At 54.7% G+C, this 14,492-nt stretch overlaps 2 protein-coding genes across 11 annotated transcripts in view; both read left to right on the forward strand.

The window, feature by feature from the left end:
- Positions 1-2,564: 2,564 nt before the first annotated feature.
- Positions 2,565-9,780, forward strand: MOB3C (MOB kinase activator 3C). Of its 5 annotated transcripts, none has more exons than XM_035018639.1 (4): positions 2,565-2,958; positions 6,053-6,520; positions 8,620-8,781; positions 9,145-9,780. In XM_035018639.1, exons 2-4 carry the CDS (start codon positions 6,103-6,105, stop codon positions 9,369-9,371), a joined length of 807 nt encoding a protein of 268 aa, XP_034874530.1. In that variant the 5' UTR covers positions 2,565-2,958; positions 6,053-6,102; the 3' UTR covers positions 9,372-9,780. The 5 variants fall into 5 exon arrangements, with proteins under 5 accessions (XP_034874530.1, XP_034874532.1, XP_034874531.1 ...); XM_035018641.1 differs by having other exon boundaries at positions 2,565-2,821; XM_035018640.1 differs by having other exon boundaries at positions 2,566-2,713.
- A 4,436-nt stretch (positions 9,781-14,216) lies between these two features.
- MKNK1 (MAPK interacting serine/threonine kinase 1) overlaps positions 14,217-14,492 on the forward strand; it is a 44,440-nt gene continuing 44,164 nt past the window's right edge. For 5 of the 6 annotated variants that reach the window (XM_035018646.1, XM_035018649.1, XM_035018647.1 and 2 more), the window contains exon 1: positions 14,217-14,302. The gene's annotated coding sequence lies outside the window, so the exon portion shown is untranslated. Of the gene's footprint in view, positions 14,322-14,492 lie in introns of all 6 variants that reach the window. The other variant, XM_035018651.1, reaches the window with a different exon arrangement.

The following is a 14,492-nucleotide window of genomic DNA, read 5'->3' on the forward strand; positions in this document are numbered from 1 at the left end:
TTTAGAGACAGGGCCTTATTTGAGCCACTTATACTCAGGACACAGTGGCACAGACCAGTGCCTGTCCTATAGGGTTCCAGCATGCCATCAGAGAGGGCAGGAGTAACCTAAGGTCACACAGCTAATACGTGGTATAGCCAGGACCTTGTTCTCCAGGGTCTGGGTCTTAGTCCCAGAAGAGCCTCCTGGAAGAACACAGTCTCTCTAGCCCAGACTGAGAGCCATAGGAAGAGGGTACAGGTGTTTGAGGGATTTGGGGTCATCTCTGGCTTCTCCCAACCCTTCCATCTGCCTCCCATCCCACCTGTCAGCCTGTCAGCTTGTATTAAGGCAGACACCAGGGAGCTCTGAGGATGAGCTGGGAATTATGAAGTGCCTTCAAAATGGATCATTTATATTTCCCACAACATAAGATTCTGTGCTTTTCACTTTTCACCAGGCAAACTCCTGCCCATCCTAGAAAACCCAGCTCGGAGGTACAGCAAATAACCATGTACAAAGCCACAGAGGGAGTCACATCACATTCCGAAGTATCTTACAGACCATGATCTCCGACCACAATGCATGATAATTAGAAGTCAACAAGAAAAATATAAACCTCCCACAGGCTGAGAAACTAAAACCATACTTCTAAATCATCCATGAGTTAAAGAGGAAATGACAATGAAATTTCAAAATATTTAGAACTGAATGATAAGGAAAGCATAAGCAGTTTCTGTTTCCTTTGTGAAGTCACAGTCTCTGGGCCCATGTGCCAAGCATTTATCTTCCATTGCCTCTCCGGCTACACTCTGCACCCTCCTCCCTCCAGCTCTAGGCTCCAGAGTGCCCACCTCTATGGGCTGCATAGACATTCCATTGTCCAGGGCTTCCGTAGGATTTACCCCCAGTCCTTTGCACCATGATTGCTCTGAGCTGGGTATGCCTGTCAAGCTTAGGCCGCAGCTCCTGTCAGTCGCCCCCTCCTCATAGTTCCCACTTTCACCACTCCCTCCCAGCACCCCTTCAGCTCAGGGCACAGCTTCGGCCTAGGGTAGATAGCAAAAGGCTGCTCTTGCTAGCCCTTCAGTGATATGCCACCCTGTGGTTTCCCTGCACCCCGACTATACCTCTAAATAGTGCTTTCCTTAAACTCTCCTCAAAGGGCCCAATTTGAGTGTTCCATGTGCTTCCTGTGAATAACCCCATGCTTTTAAAATGCTTGCCAGCAGTCCCTAACCGTGTTCTCACTTCTGGATGACTGAGCTCTGACCTTGTATTATCCCTCTCTGGGTTGTCCCTACTGCTAACTTGTCAGCACCTGAGGTCAGCAACAGGGTCAGTTTCATCACCTGGTCTACTCTCAGAGCACAGAAAGGGTATTGATTAGGATATCAAACAAATGAAGGACTAAATTAGAATTCCTTCTGCATACATGAGAGCATGCGATTGTTTGCTTGTAGGGGATTTGGGACAGAGTGAAGACTCAGACATCAAGAAAAAAAAGAACTTTAGACTGGGGCAAAAATAGGCGCTTAACAAAAGAATGAATCTTCAGTTCTATGAGCTGGGATTCTTAAGGATTCAGTCTGTTGTCCTGCCATCAAGCAAACAGAAGATCCAGACACAAGGAGAGCCCAGTGGGGCATCAGTGCAGTAGTAAATGCCTACCCCCCCCCCACCTGTTCATCTTCTGCACCCCTCCAGAGTGACTTCTGTAGCCCATCTCTCAGTCTTGGTCCTCCCATCCTAGAAGGTCTCCAACCTTCCCTCCCATCCCAGAACAGAGTCAGCCAACTGATCTCTGGGCCTGGGGGCCATAGTGCCTTGAGTACTGCTATGGGGTATCTGTCTGCCCTCAGGGGAGGAACCTAAGCTGAAAAGCAGAGAGAGCACGTCAGGTCTTAAAGGTTTGGATTTGGCTGGAAGAAAGGAGGTAAAGAAGATATTCCAAACTGGGCAGAGCTGGAACAAAGGTCTTGTGGGGGGAAATGGGGTGACTTTGGGTGAGGAGTGAGGAGAATCTGCCTAGCCTGAGCAAAGACCCCAGCCTTGGTCAGTCGGGGAGGTGAACGTCTGTCACCTGAGCATTCCTCAGGGCCAGTCCTTTCAGTGCTGGGTGAGGGACTCAGCTTGTGTTTCCCAAAGCATTCATTTACCCAGAAAATGGGCATTAAGTGTCTGCTATGTGCCAGGCACTTTGCCAGGAACTTGGGGTACGAGAGTGGAGAGGGCAGCCCCATCCCTGATTGAGCTCAGGGACAACTGGGACACAGATGATTCTAGGAGGACAAGGAAACCACCATTACCTAGCAGCCCCTTTGTTTCTGCTCCACACAGAGGCTGGGTCTGTCCCCACTTCACAGTCGAGGAAGCTGAGGCTGCCTCTGTGGCAAAGCCCAGGGACTTTGCTGCCAGGGCCAGCTGCTCAGTCAGTCCTCCGCCCAGAGGGAAGCTGGGAGCGCGCTTCGGACTTTCCGGAAAGGCGGAGTGCGTCTGTGCACTGGGAGGGGGTCCCCTTTCCCCGCCCCTTCCCCGCCCGGAGGCCGCGGCGCGGCGGGGCCCGCGAGGGCGGGGGCGGAGCTGGCGACGCCGCGGGGGCGGAGGGCGACCGCGGCCCGGCCGGGCGGGCGCACAAGCGAGAGAACCGGCCCAGCCGGAGGACCGGAGCAGGAGGCGACCCGGCGCGCCGGGGATGTGACCCTGCGGCCAGAGGAGGACCGAGGCGGTCCCCGTGAGTGAGCGCCCGCGCCCCCGCCGGCGCACGGCCCAGCCTCGCTGCCACTTTCATTTCTGCGGCTGTCCCGGCGTGGCTGCGTCCGGAGGCGACCTCCGCCCCCAGGCAGGCTGGCCGCAGCGCTCCGTCCGGGGTCCGAGGCTCCGAGCTGCGAAAGTCGGGGTTCGGGGGTGGCGGTGCTAGAGGGGGGCGTGTCTTCAGGCGCGGAAACGTCAGGCCTGCGCCTCTGGGTCCTACGACCGGTGTGTCCCGGCAGCTGGGCGAGTGGGGTTAGGGGGTCCGGGGGCGGCCTAGGGGTGGACACGGGGGACCGAGCGCCGCTGGGCAGAGTCCCGCCTTTACTTTTCTCTTGGATCTCTGCCTTCAGGGCGCCCGCGCGCGCGCACACACAGACATACACACTTCGCCCAGGCAGAGGCAGCATTCTGGTTTCAAACTGGGGCCAGCCCCCTGCCAAGATCCTGGGCCAGGCTTGGGGAGTGGCAGGTGTGGCCCTGGCAGGGGGCTAAGTGTCAGAAACAGGCAGGGCCACTCTGTGGTCTTCATTTGGGAAGCCCAGATGCCCACCCAGGGAGTGAGCCATCACTGGGCACTTTAGGAGTAAAAGGGCACCCAGAGTTAGGAAAGGGGGGCTAAGAGGCAGAAATGGCCATAGTTCCGGGAGGGGACAGAGGTTCTGTGAGGCAAGGAGACCCAATAAGGGCATGGGAGTGGAAAGGGAAGAGACAAGTGGCAAGTGGCTTGTCTAGATTCTCCCCTGCCCTTCCTGAAGCTTACATTTTCCTGGGAAAAGACCCAGGTCTTGAAATATCCAGACGATGGGAGTCTAGCTCACTGGTCAGGACACTCAAGGTGCTGTGGGGGAATAGGGGAGGTCCAGCATGTTGGGGGAACAGGAATTAGGTTGGTCTGGTTGGTGGGAACATGCTTCCCCTCTCCCTCCACTTCCCTCTTTTCCCCTTACCTCCACCAGAACAGTGACCAGCCAGCACAAGAAAATGGCCCCTTACTCATTGTGATGGGCTGAGCCCCACCTTATCCCAGTTCCCAGTTCTGCCTTTGGAGATCCCCTGTCAGTAACTGCTGTGTGAATGGCGGCTCCTCAGAAAGAGGGCCTCAGTTTCCCCATCTGTGCAAGAAGTGGGTTGGTCAGTTGATTTCTCAGGGCTCTTGAAACTCTAAGCTTTAAAAAAAAAAGAAATTACTAAAAAAAAAAAAAAAAAAAGAAAAGAAAAAAGAAACTCTAAGCTTTACTTAAAGCCTGAGCATCAACTATGTGCCAGGCCCTGCCCTAGGCAGGGGGAGGGGCGGGGGGACTGGGGGGGGGAACAACAGTGGCCAAAGAGCAGCCTTCCCCCCACCCAGGAGAAAGACATCTGGGTTCAGTAGAGGGGGCTGTGGGAGGAGATAGCATTCAACCTGACCATGTATAGTCAGACAAAGAGACTGGTGTGAGAAAACACACAGAGGCAGGAGGGTGGGGATAGGTTCAGGGATCACGTAGCAGCACCAAGGTTGGGGGGGATGGCAGAGGGAAGTGGGCAGGAAAGACAGGGTGAGGTGATGAATGTTGGTAACTGTCAGTAAAGGGGGCTGTGCAAAGGAGGAGAACCAGGAACCCCACCTAACTGCAGTAGGAATGATTTTGGAAGCACCTGCCCCAAGCAGAGTGTGGAATACAGGTGGCATGTGAAGTGTGGAAATTCCTCCTCTGGGATCAGGAAACCCAGGATCCACACTTCTTTGGGTAGAAGTCGAGGATCAAGGAATGGATGAGATGACTTTCCACATCTTTGAGGGATTTTTTCAAGAGGACAAGGTCCTGCTGGGAGATCTGCCCCTACTCCCCAAACGCCTGTCATTGACTTGACCATCCCCATCCTGGCCTGCTTGTTGTGGGTACGAGGAAGAATCGTTGTTCCAGACTTCTCCACTAGCCTGACTTGTTGTCTGACATGCATCTCCCTCCATCCGTCGCCTCGTTCCTTCCCCCATCCCGCCCCAGCATTATGAGAGATGTGAGAAGGTTAAGTGCTCCTGTGTCAGCTCTGAGGTTAAGGCGAGGCTTTGTTTGTGGCTGTAGTCAGCCTCAGTCTCGGGGTAGAGTCAGGACTCAGATTGACCGGGGTCAGGGCCAGGTCAGAGGTCAGCCGGGAGCCACAGCTCAGTGCTTAGCCTACGCTCAGCCTTAGCCCTCCGTCTGTGGCTAAATTCTGGTCTCAGCAGGTACCTGGGTCCACGTTTCCCGAGGACTCACGCACCCCTAGGGGAGGTGAAATGACTACCACGTGAGTCCCAGACACCTGGCCTATGCCTGTGTGACCTAGGACATTGTATGGGTCACACCCGTGCTTGCTCTGGCGGTCACCAGCCATGGTGGAGCTGAAACTAGAATCCAGGACTCCTGCCCCCAAGCCTGGGGCTCTGCTGTCCCAAAGTCTGTTCTGAGTCTGGGATCCCTCCATTTGAGAGGCAAAGCAAATTTGTCTGAATTCTAGAAAGGCCCAGCTGGGTAGACCTGACTGCATTCTCCTACCTCCTGGTGCCAGGCACGTAGTAGGTACTCGCAGAACATGTATGTCAGGTGCAGGAGGAGAGGCCAGTGGCTTGTTTTGCTTTGGGGCAGGAGGAGGCTGGCTCGGCGGGGGAAGGATCTCTAGCCGCTGTCAGAGGAAGTGGCCCCCATCCGGACCCGCCACATCCCCCTCTCCTCCAGCGCCTGCAGCGACACTCAGAAGTCACCCAGCTGGCCATATGAGGGCCCTGTCCCCTTCCAGGGTAATAAAAGGAAAGTACATTTTTGGTAGAAAAGTCCCTCCTGCTCCCTGGGAATCCCCGGTGGCCGGATGGACTACGGGATATCCCAGAGGAAGCTGAAGGCGGGGCCTTGCCCCTACCCTGACCCCCAGCACAATGCAGCCAGGCTCTCCCACGCTGCACCGGCTGGCCCACGGGGCGCCCCCGAGGTCATTTCACCCAGGCTCCTGCCTCCTGGCGAGCCTGCAGGAAGCCTTCGCCACCTCTCTAATGGTCAACAAGAAGTCAGATGAGCACCTTTTTGGAGCCCAGGCCCAGAGCTCTGTGAGACGCAGTGAGAGGGGAGAGGAAACAAAATGAGCTAGGAGGGCTGAGGCCGCTTGGCCGGGGGAGCGAGGGTAGCCTGGAGACCGGGCAGGGGCCCTGGCCCTAGGGGATGCGGGGGGATTTAGACTCCAGGCGAAGGCTGCAGAGGCTGGCCAAAAGCTGAGGGTGCGAGGGAAATGATGTGTTGGGAAGTCAAAGCCTTTTGGTGAGGACCTGACCACCACGCTCCCTCCGTGCCCTTGGCCCTGGCAGGGCATCCACAGGTCCTGCCCCTGGACACCTGGCCCTCCGCCCAGCCGGCCATGGCGCTGTGCCTGAAGCAGGTGTTCGCCAAGGACAAGACATTCCGGCCTCGGAAGCGCTTCGAGCCAGGCACACAGCGCTTCGAGCTGTATAAGAAGGCGCAAGCATCGCTCAAGTCGGGCCTGGACCTGCGCAGCGTGGTGAGGCTGCCGCCGGGGGAGAACATCGACGACTGGATCGCCGTGCACGTGGTGGACTTCTTCAATCGCATCAACCTCATCTACGGCACCATGGCCGAGCGCTGCAGCGAGACCAGCTGCCCGGTCATGGCCGGCGGGCCCCGCTATGAGTACCGCTGGCAGGATGAGCGCCGGTACCGGCGGCCCGCCAAGCTCTCGGCCCCGCACTACATGGCCTTGCTCATGGACTGGATTGAGGGCCTCATCAATGACGAGGACGTCTTTCCCACTCGTGTTGGTGAGTGCCTCCCGGCAGGCGAGTCACACCCGGCCGGGGAGGGAGGGAGCCGCCAGAGCCCGTTCTGTAGATGGGCGTTTAGTTTGACATAGCAGTTCTCTGTGGGGCTGGGGGTGGGGGGCGGCGGGACATGATTTTCATCCCCATTTTGTAGAAGAGGAAACTGAGGCCCAGAAAGTTTAAGTGTCTGTCGAGATCAGGCATCTAGAACTAGGACTGCCTGACTCTCAGCTTGGGACTCTTCTTATCTGAAGCTTAAATGTCCCTCCAGGAGCCACCCTGGCAAGACCACTGTGATTTTTGGAACCTTCTTGAAGAGAATGCCTCTAGGTGCTCCTAGCCCGTCACCCTGCCTGGGCTGATGGACTTGCAGTCGCCTGTTACTTCTGACTCTTCCCTTCAGGAAAGGGAAGGGGGTGGGGATTGGGAGGGCCAGATTGTATCTGTACCTCAGAGGGGTCTAAGGGCAGAATTCTCCCTTGTCAGGCCCAAGCTCTGGGGCCTTTTCTTATCTCAGCTGGGCAGCCTGGTGAGGGTGGCAAGACGAGATGAGTGAAGTCACACTGGCCCTGCTTCCCCACCCAAGGGCAGCAAGAGCGGGTGTCGGCCCAGGAGCCAAGCAAGCATGACACTGTATTCATCACAGCATCACCACCCCCACCTGGCCTGCTGTTCTCCACGTTAAGGCTATGGGAATCAGAGATGGGTGGGGCAGGGTGGGCAAGCCCAGAGGGGAGAAGTCTGAATACTGAGGGAGGCTGGGCACTGAGTCACAATTCAGGGCTCACAGCCCCTCCCCATCTGGGGGCCTGTCATTTCCTGCATTATCATGCCCAGCAGTGGGCATCTGCATTTCACATAGGAGGAACTGAAGCCAACAGAGAGGGACAGTGCACTGAATCAGGGATTCAGAACTGCACCTCAGGTCTCTTGGGGTCCAGGCCCCCAAGTCTAGATGGGCAGGACAAGTCTGAGGAACCTGGGCTGGGCCTGCAAGGGCTCACAAGGAGGCAGGCTCCACCCCACCTGAGAGCCATGAGGACCCGGATGGAGCAGGGTGGACCAGTATGGGCCCATGTCTGGGCTCTTATTCCCTTCTAGGCTTAACCCCCAGGCCTGGGATACCCCAGTGTCTGTGCCTTAACCCTGGGGATGGCTCTGCCACAGCGGGGAAGAAGGCGTAGTCGCCAAGATCTCTGCCCTCAGCGCGGGGGGACTGTGGCAAAATTACACCTTTTTTACAGGTGCCGGAGCCTCTCTCAGGCAGGGGGTGTGACGTTTGTCTCTGCAGGTCGCTGCAGGGCAGTGCCCACAGGTTTGAATCCTGCCTCCAGTCTGTACTAATTGCTAGTATCACCTTGGGCGAGTGGGGTCGCCATCATGCACCTCTACTTTATCAGGTCTAGAAGGGCTACCGTACCCATATCACAGGGGGCAAAAGGTGCAGAGGACCCAGCACGGGGCCCAGCTCAAAGATGGAAGGTTCTTTGTGTTATTGAATAGTTGAAGCAATGAGAGGTATCTGAACTAGTTCTTGAGGATTTTGTAATTCTCAGGATGCAGGATCTGGGGCCTGCTGTGTGAATGTTATGAAGAGGAAGGAGTTGGGGTGGGGCTGGCAAAGGAGGTTGGGGTCAGATCATGAAAGGCTTTGAGCAGGCACCATGCTGCGAAGTTAGAACTTAATCCCGAAGACCTGTGTTTTTAAAAATGGACTAGCGATGTTGATAAACTCACCTTGGAATTACATCCAAGATATCACGGGGCAGTACCTGCACACACACACATATTTCTGCGGGAATCTAGGCGTAACTTCCATCGTAGTTGAAGAAGGGTTGGTCAGTGGCCCCAGCATGGTTGCAGTCTGGCTCTGGGTGATGGGGAAATGTGGGAGATGATTCGTAGTTCAGCAGGGGAGAGGCACAGTGAGATCTGTGCTTTGTTTAAAAGTGGGGAAAAAGCGGGCCCTGGTCTCTCCGTCCCCTGCAAGGAAGTGGCCATCCTGGGTGAAGGCTGCCTGTGGTGGGGAGGGCAGGGTTGGGCAGCGGTTCATCCCCAGACTGCTGATCCCCCCACTTCTGCCCATCCCCACCCACTAGGAGTTCCCTTCCCCAAGAACTTCCAGCAGGTCTGCACCAAGATCCTGACTCGCCTCTTCCGGGTCTTCGTCCATGTCTACATCCACCACTTCGACAGCATCCTCAGCATGGGGGCTGAAGCACATGTCAACACCTGCTACAAACACTTCTACTACTTCATCCGTGAGTTCAGCCTGGTGGACCAGCGGGAGCTGGAGCCGCTGGTGAGGCCAGGCCCCTGCCGCCCTCCCCTCCCAGGGCTAACCTTGGAGTTTTCAGATCCAAAGGCTACCTACTTTCAGAAAATCCAATCCCCACATGGATAAATTAGGGGAAGGCAATTCATTGAACAGTGGATTCTGTACTTAATAGAGAATTCATTCTAGTCTCAGTTTATAGACTCAGATCTACAGCCTGGAGTTGGGGTGGGGGGGTGCGGGAAGGGGCCAGATTCAGGCAGAAGAACAGCCAGGCCCCGTGGTTTGGGAAGGGGCTGCCTGGTAGGTTGAGCTCTGACTGACCCCTACCTACCTTCTGTCTCTGCAGAGGGAGATGACAGAGCGGATCTGTCACTGAGCCCAAGCCTAGAGTTGTTCCTGTCAGGTGGACCATCTGAACACAGAGTGGCTGAGAAGACCCTCAGGAATCTGGTGGCAGAGGAACCTAAAGTCTCTGGGACCCCTCCACACACACAAAGCCCCTGGACTTGTGGTTCTCAAGAGTCTGCCCACATGCCCCCTGACTGCTTATCAGTGGAGAAGGGGAGAGCTTAAAAGTGGGCAAACAGAAGAAAAGAAGGAGCTACATCTTCACATGAAGTCTAGGGTGGAATAGGCTAGGTTTCTGCTCCAGTCCTTGACCCTTCCATGGTGGTTCCCATGCCCATGTGGGGAATGTGGATGTGGCTGAGTGATAGCGAGAAAGGTACAAGAGTGTAAGTAAGCTGTGTGTGAAAAAGCAGAGATGACTCTGCGTGAGTGGGTGTGAGTGTGTGATTTTCACTGTGGGGTGTGTCTGTAAGAGCTAGCTGCCTTAGACACTCCCTGGCACATAGAAGACCCTCCATAAATGCTAGGTAAATGAATGAACAGAAGGAAGCAGGGAAGGAAGTAGGGATAGGGACCACCAGACCATGACCCCTGGGGGAGTGATGACAGGTCAGTGGTCTAACCATGTGTGTAAGTGCACAAAATATGACTGTAGATGTAGTTCTTTATTTGAACCTTCAGGCTACCAGCTTCCATAAGCATGAGTTCTGGGGAGCCATAGGGACTTAAGAAGGGAGTCGCCCTGAGTACCTAAACCTTGGCCCACCACAGACACAGGTTCTGATCTGCTCAGCCAGAGATGCCCAGGAACTGTCATTTCACTCATCCCTCTGCCTCTAGGAAAGCCTGATTATAGACAGCCTCCTGAGGGCTGGGAGCGATCCCTCATGTCCACAAAGGTCCTCTGGTCCTTAAATTGGGAATCATACACTCCCATCTAGCTCCCAGAATCTATAGACTTGGCTCTCAGGATCTGAAGCCCAGTGCAAGATAATCCTCCAACCCAAGGAGCTAGTGGAACTTGAATTCAGAAACCCCGGAGACTCATTTCCCATCCCCGGCCAGTGAAGACGTATTGCTAGTGAATGGACTCTTCCAGGCTTGGAAAGCCCCCATCCTGCAAGGACCTGCCTCCTGCCCAGCCATCCGTGAGACATTCCAACTGGTTGGATAGCTATCCACAGAGAACCTGGCATGTTCATTCGACACTCCATTACTCTGTACCACCATGCCTAGCCCTGTGCCCAGACCCACCGGTGGGGAAGCTGAGGCAGGGACAGGGCCCTCCCTCCCAGAGCCTCTACACTGGGAGGCCAGGATGGAGAGCCAGAAAGGGCCTGAGGATCATCCAGTCTCCCAGAATCATCTACGTACGTAGGAGGAAGCTGAAGCCAGGAAGAAAGGAGAGAGAAACTGTCCAAGGCCTCACAGAGAGGCTTTTGTGTAGCTAGACTAGCAAACAGGGGTCCTGACTCCCACCCCAAGGCCTGTGGATTGCTACATAGGGAGATGAGTTGCATGTGGAAAGAGGGTTTGACAGCCCCTCTTTAGAGCATAATTGTTCCTGCTTTGAGCAAGGATTTCTAGTGAATGCCAGAGTGCCCACTGCCTCGCAGGTCTGCTGGGGCTGTATGCTGAGCCAAGCCTCCAAAATTATGCCCCTCTCCGTGGCCCAGCAGCTGCCTGATCTCTGAGAAAGCAGATGGGGCTCCTGGGGCCCCCATCTGGACCCCAGACCGCTGCCTCTGGAGAAGTTCCCGAGGGAAACACTGACCCAGCAGCTTTGCCAGAGGCTCTGGGGTGGGGTGAGGTCCGGGGGGATCAGAGATTCCCTCAGGGAGGACTGTGGATTGGAAGATGGGTTCTAGGCTGTGGCCAGTGCTGACTGTGGAGGGGGTGGGGAGACGGGAAATCTATTTTTGTGAAACAGAGGGAAGAGTTTATTATTGTTATTTTTGGTAAAATAAAGGAGGCAAACTAAAGCAGCACTGGTGGGAAACTGTGGTCTGGGTGCCACATGGCTCCTGGGCAGGCTGTGGAGGGAACTGGGCCAGAATGGAGAAGGGAGGGCTTTTTGTCCTGAGATCCCAGGCCATGTGGAGGGCCGGCTGGTGTGGTCATGTCTGGCCTAGCTCTCCAGGGTGGAGACACCAAGGTTTTCCCAGGGCTCTAGGAATTCTGGACCCAGAATTTCTGGCCTAGTCCAGGAGTAGGGAGGGCTGGCCCTTGCCTTTGGGAAATTCAGTCTCTTGGGAGTCTTTCCTTGTTTCAGCTCAGGTTCCCTGGCATGGCTATTCTCATCCCACCCCCTTAGTCTGTGTGGTTTATTGGAGCGAATGGGTCAAGGGACAGAGCAGAACTATAGTCCTAACCCTAATGACAGCAAAGGAAGCCTTTCTCAAGAAAAGGCTGTTTGTTGGGTGCTGGCTAGAGCTCAAAGTGGGGGTGGCAAGACATGGGGCTGACTTTTGAGCTTATTCCTCAGGATACATCTGAGCCCCTTAGCTCAGGTCTTGCTATGATTCCACTATCCCTTACCCACCAGCTGCCCATACAAGAGTCAGCAAAGGGCCATCTAGAGCTCTTTCCTCTCCCTGAGAAGGAGACAGGCTGGCTTTGTGCAGTGGCTCTCCTGGGAGGTAGAATCCTGAGGTCTAGTCCCAGCCCAGCCCCTAAGGTACAATGGTGGGCCTCTTTCCCCTCTAGACCTCGATTTCCCAGTCCATTTCATGAGCAGGTGTGGGAGCGAGGGACTGACTTATCTCTGAGCTCCTTCATTACTCACAGTCTGTGGATCACTCACCATCACAACAGTAATAGCTAATACTCACTGAGTGTCAGGCACAGTTCTAAATGCTTGACATGTAATAGCTTACCAAATCAGGTTTGTCTTTGGCTGGCTGCCTGGCTCCCTTCCTAGTGCCCAGTATTCCTGCTTTCACTGCTTTAATGTCTGGAAGGCCTTCCACTCTGCTGTTCCTTCTTCAGGCTCACCAGAGGAGGCCCAGCCCAGCATCCTAAAAGGTGGCCCTGCTTGCATACCTCTTATGACAGGTCACCACTACCTCCTCAATGACTGGACAGCTCAGACTCACAGTTCAGGCTCTGCGTTCATAGTTGTTTTGGAATACACTGCAGCAGAGAAGGTAAATTTATCTCAGAACTGTGTGGCCTTAACATGGGAATGTCTGATTACATCAGGAAGACATCACAAAACTGCTTTGAGAAATTCAGAGAGGAAAAAAAATTCAGAGGGGGATTCTCAGAGAAGACTGAGCAGAGGTAAAGAAAAAGGATATAGAAGAGAGAGCTAGGGCTTCAGCAAGCCAGAGGAAAGCAAGCAGCATTTCCCCCACCCCATAGGGCAAAACTTGGCAGGAGAAGGTCCTGTGAGGGGCAATGTGTTGGGGGTAGAGGGACAGTTTGGTTGGGCAGTCACTGCAGAAGGGTTTGTTTTCCTGTTTGTTCAAGATCCATAAAAATATTTAGAGCAGGGAATGAGGTGGAAGCAAGGCACTCCCCCGATTTTGGGGCAGAGCATCTACCTTTGAATAAAGGATACCCCACCACCCTTGGCCCTGGTGAACACTGTAGCTTCTTTGAGGTTTCCTGTTGCCATTCCCACTCTCCTACCCTCAGAAGCTGTATGTAGTGCATGGTGAAGGGAGCCAAAGTACAGCTGGAGGTCCACCTGATTTGGGGGAGCCCTCCTGGAGCCCTTCCTTCTCTGAATCCTCCAGAGCCCTCATCTAGTATTAACTGAACCATGTACATAGAGACATAACAATTTTGAGAACCTGGATTGAAACATGGGCCTGAGAGACTCAGGACCAGCTGGCTATTTAGATATTCAGGGAACAGAGAGAGGAACAGGCCAGCGTGGGCACTGAAGACATGAAGTTTGAGTGGGCCTAGAAGGTGATGGGTGGGAAAGGTCAGGATATACAGGGGCCCTCGGGTTGGACTGAGGGATTCTGTAAGTGACTCAACACAGAAGCTTGGGAGAAGGCCCCCTCTCCAGCCTTCACCCAGAGTGAGAAATGCAGCAAATCCCTGAATGTTCTCTCAGGTTCCAGACCTTCTTCCATCATACAGATGCGAAGACTGAGCCCAGAAGGGGAAAAGAACAAACATTCGTCAGGATGGTGGGATGGAAGTCTAAGAGGCTCTTAACTAGCAGTGCTCACCAGACTCACACAACAATCTTGAGACAGACAGGGAAGGGATATTTTACTTCCATTTCACCAAGGAGGAAACACACTCAAAGTCAGGACCTGAATTAAACCCAAGTCAGCACTCCCATTCCCTCATTACACTTGCAGGCTTCTGCCGCCAGGAAGTAGGCCGCCAAGCAGCGGCAGGGGGCTGGTTGAAGTATTAATTTAAACGCAGCTGGTTTTCTCCAAGAAATGAACTTTTAAGTGTTTAATTTTGAACTACTGGGGGTAACGCTTTGCTTAAGGAACACTCTTAGGGTAAAATGATAGGTACACAAACGGGGCGCCTGGGTGGCTCAGTCGGTTAAGCGGCTGCCTTCGGCTCAGGTCATGATCCCAGCGTCCTGGAATCGAGCCCCGCATCGGGCTCCCCGCTCAGCAGAGAGCCTGCTTCTCCCTCTCCCTCTGCCTGCCGCTCTGCCTACTTGTGCTATCTCTCTGTCAAATAAATAAATTAAAAAAATAATAAATTAAAAAAAATAAAATGATAGGTACACAAACGTCTGAAGAAATTTTACAGAATTAGCCCTCGTTTTAGAAAAGACTGGCAGCATTTCCCCATGTGCAAAAGGCACTTTAAAAATTCCATCCTGGCACACGGAAGCTCTCAGAAACTCTCGGTAAAGGGTAATTACACCTGCCGCCGCTTGGCCGCCTCCCTCCTGGCCCTTCCCCGACTTCGCGACCTTCACTCGGAAAACAAACAGCGCGGAGAGAAGCGAAGCTCCACCCCCCGCCCCAGCAATCTTCCCGCCCCTCTCTAGCGCGTCTTCTCAGTTTACTTAGCTCGCCCCCACCCTTTCGCGCGGCGTAGCCATCAGGGCGCATGCGCAACTCCGCCCCTCTCCGGTCGGGCCCGCCCCTCGGGTCTAGTACCGCCTCTTCCGCGTTCTCGGAGCGACCTGCTGGTGGGTGCGCGCGACCGGTCCCGCAGCTGAGGTAAAGGCGACGCAGCGAGGTATCCCTCCGAGCAAAATGGGGCGGGGGTCTGTGAACGAGTCGGTGTGCCCGGGACAGGGCAGTCAGGGCCTTCAGAGTGGCCCGAGGTCACGATCCGATCGTGCTGCGGAGTGACCGTCGAAGGGAACGCTTCTTTAGGGCTCTCCTCAGGGACCCCGTCTGTGACCTG

Source organism: Mirounga leonina, unplaced genomic scaffold (genome assembly GCF_011800145.1).
Source record: "Mirounga leonina isolate KUSES-001 unplaced genomic scaffold, KU_Mleo_1.0 Mir_173, whole genome shotgun sequence".
NCBI lineage: Eukaryota > Metazoa > Chordata > Mammalia > Carnivora > Phocidae > Mirounga > Mirounga leonina.

Coding starts and splice junctions, on each gene's coding strand:
- MOB3C (XM_035018639.1), top strand. CDS start 6,103: ATGGCGCTGTGCCTGAAGCAGGTGTTCGCCAAGGACAAGACATTCCGG. Junction 6,521..8,619: donor CGTCTTTCCCACTCGTGTTG/GTGAGTGCCTCC, acceptor CCCACCCACTAG/GAGTTCCCTTCCCCAAGAAC. Junction 8,782..9,144: donor ACACTTCTACTACTTCATCC/GTGAGTTCAGCC, acceptor CTGTCTCTGCAG/AGGGAGATGACAGAGCGGAT.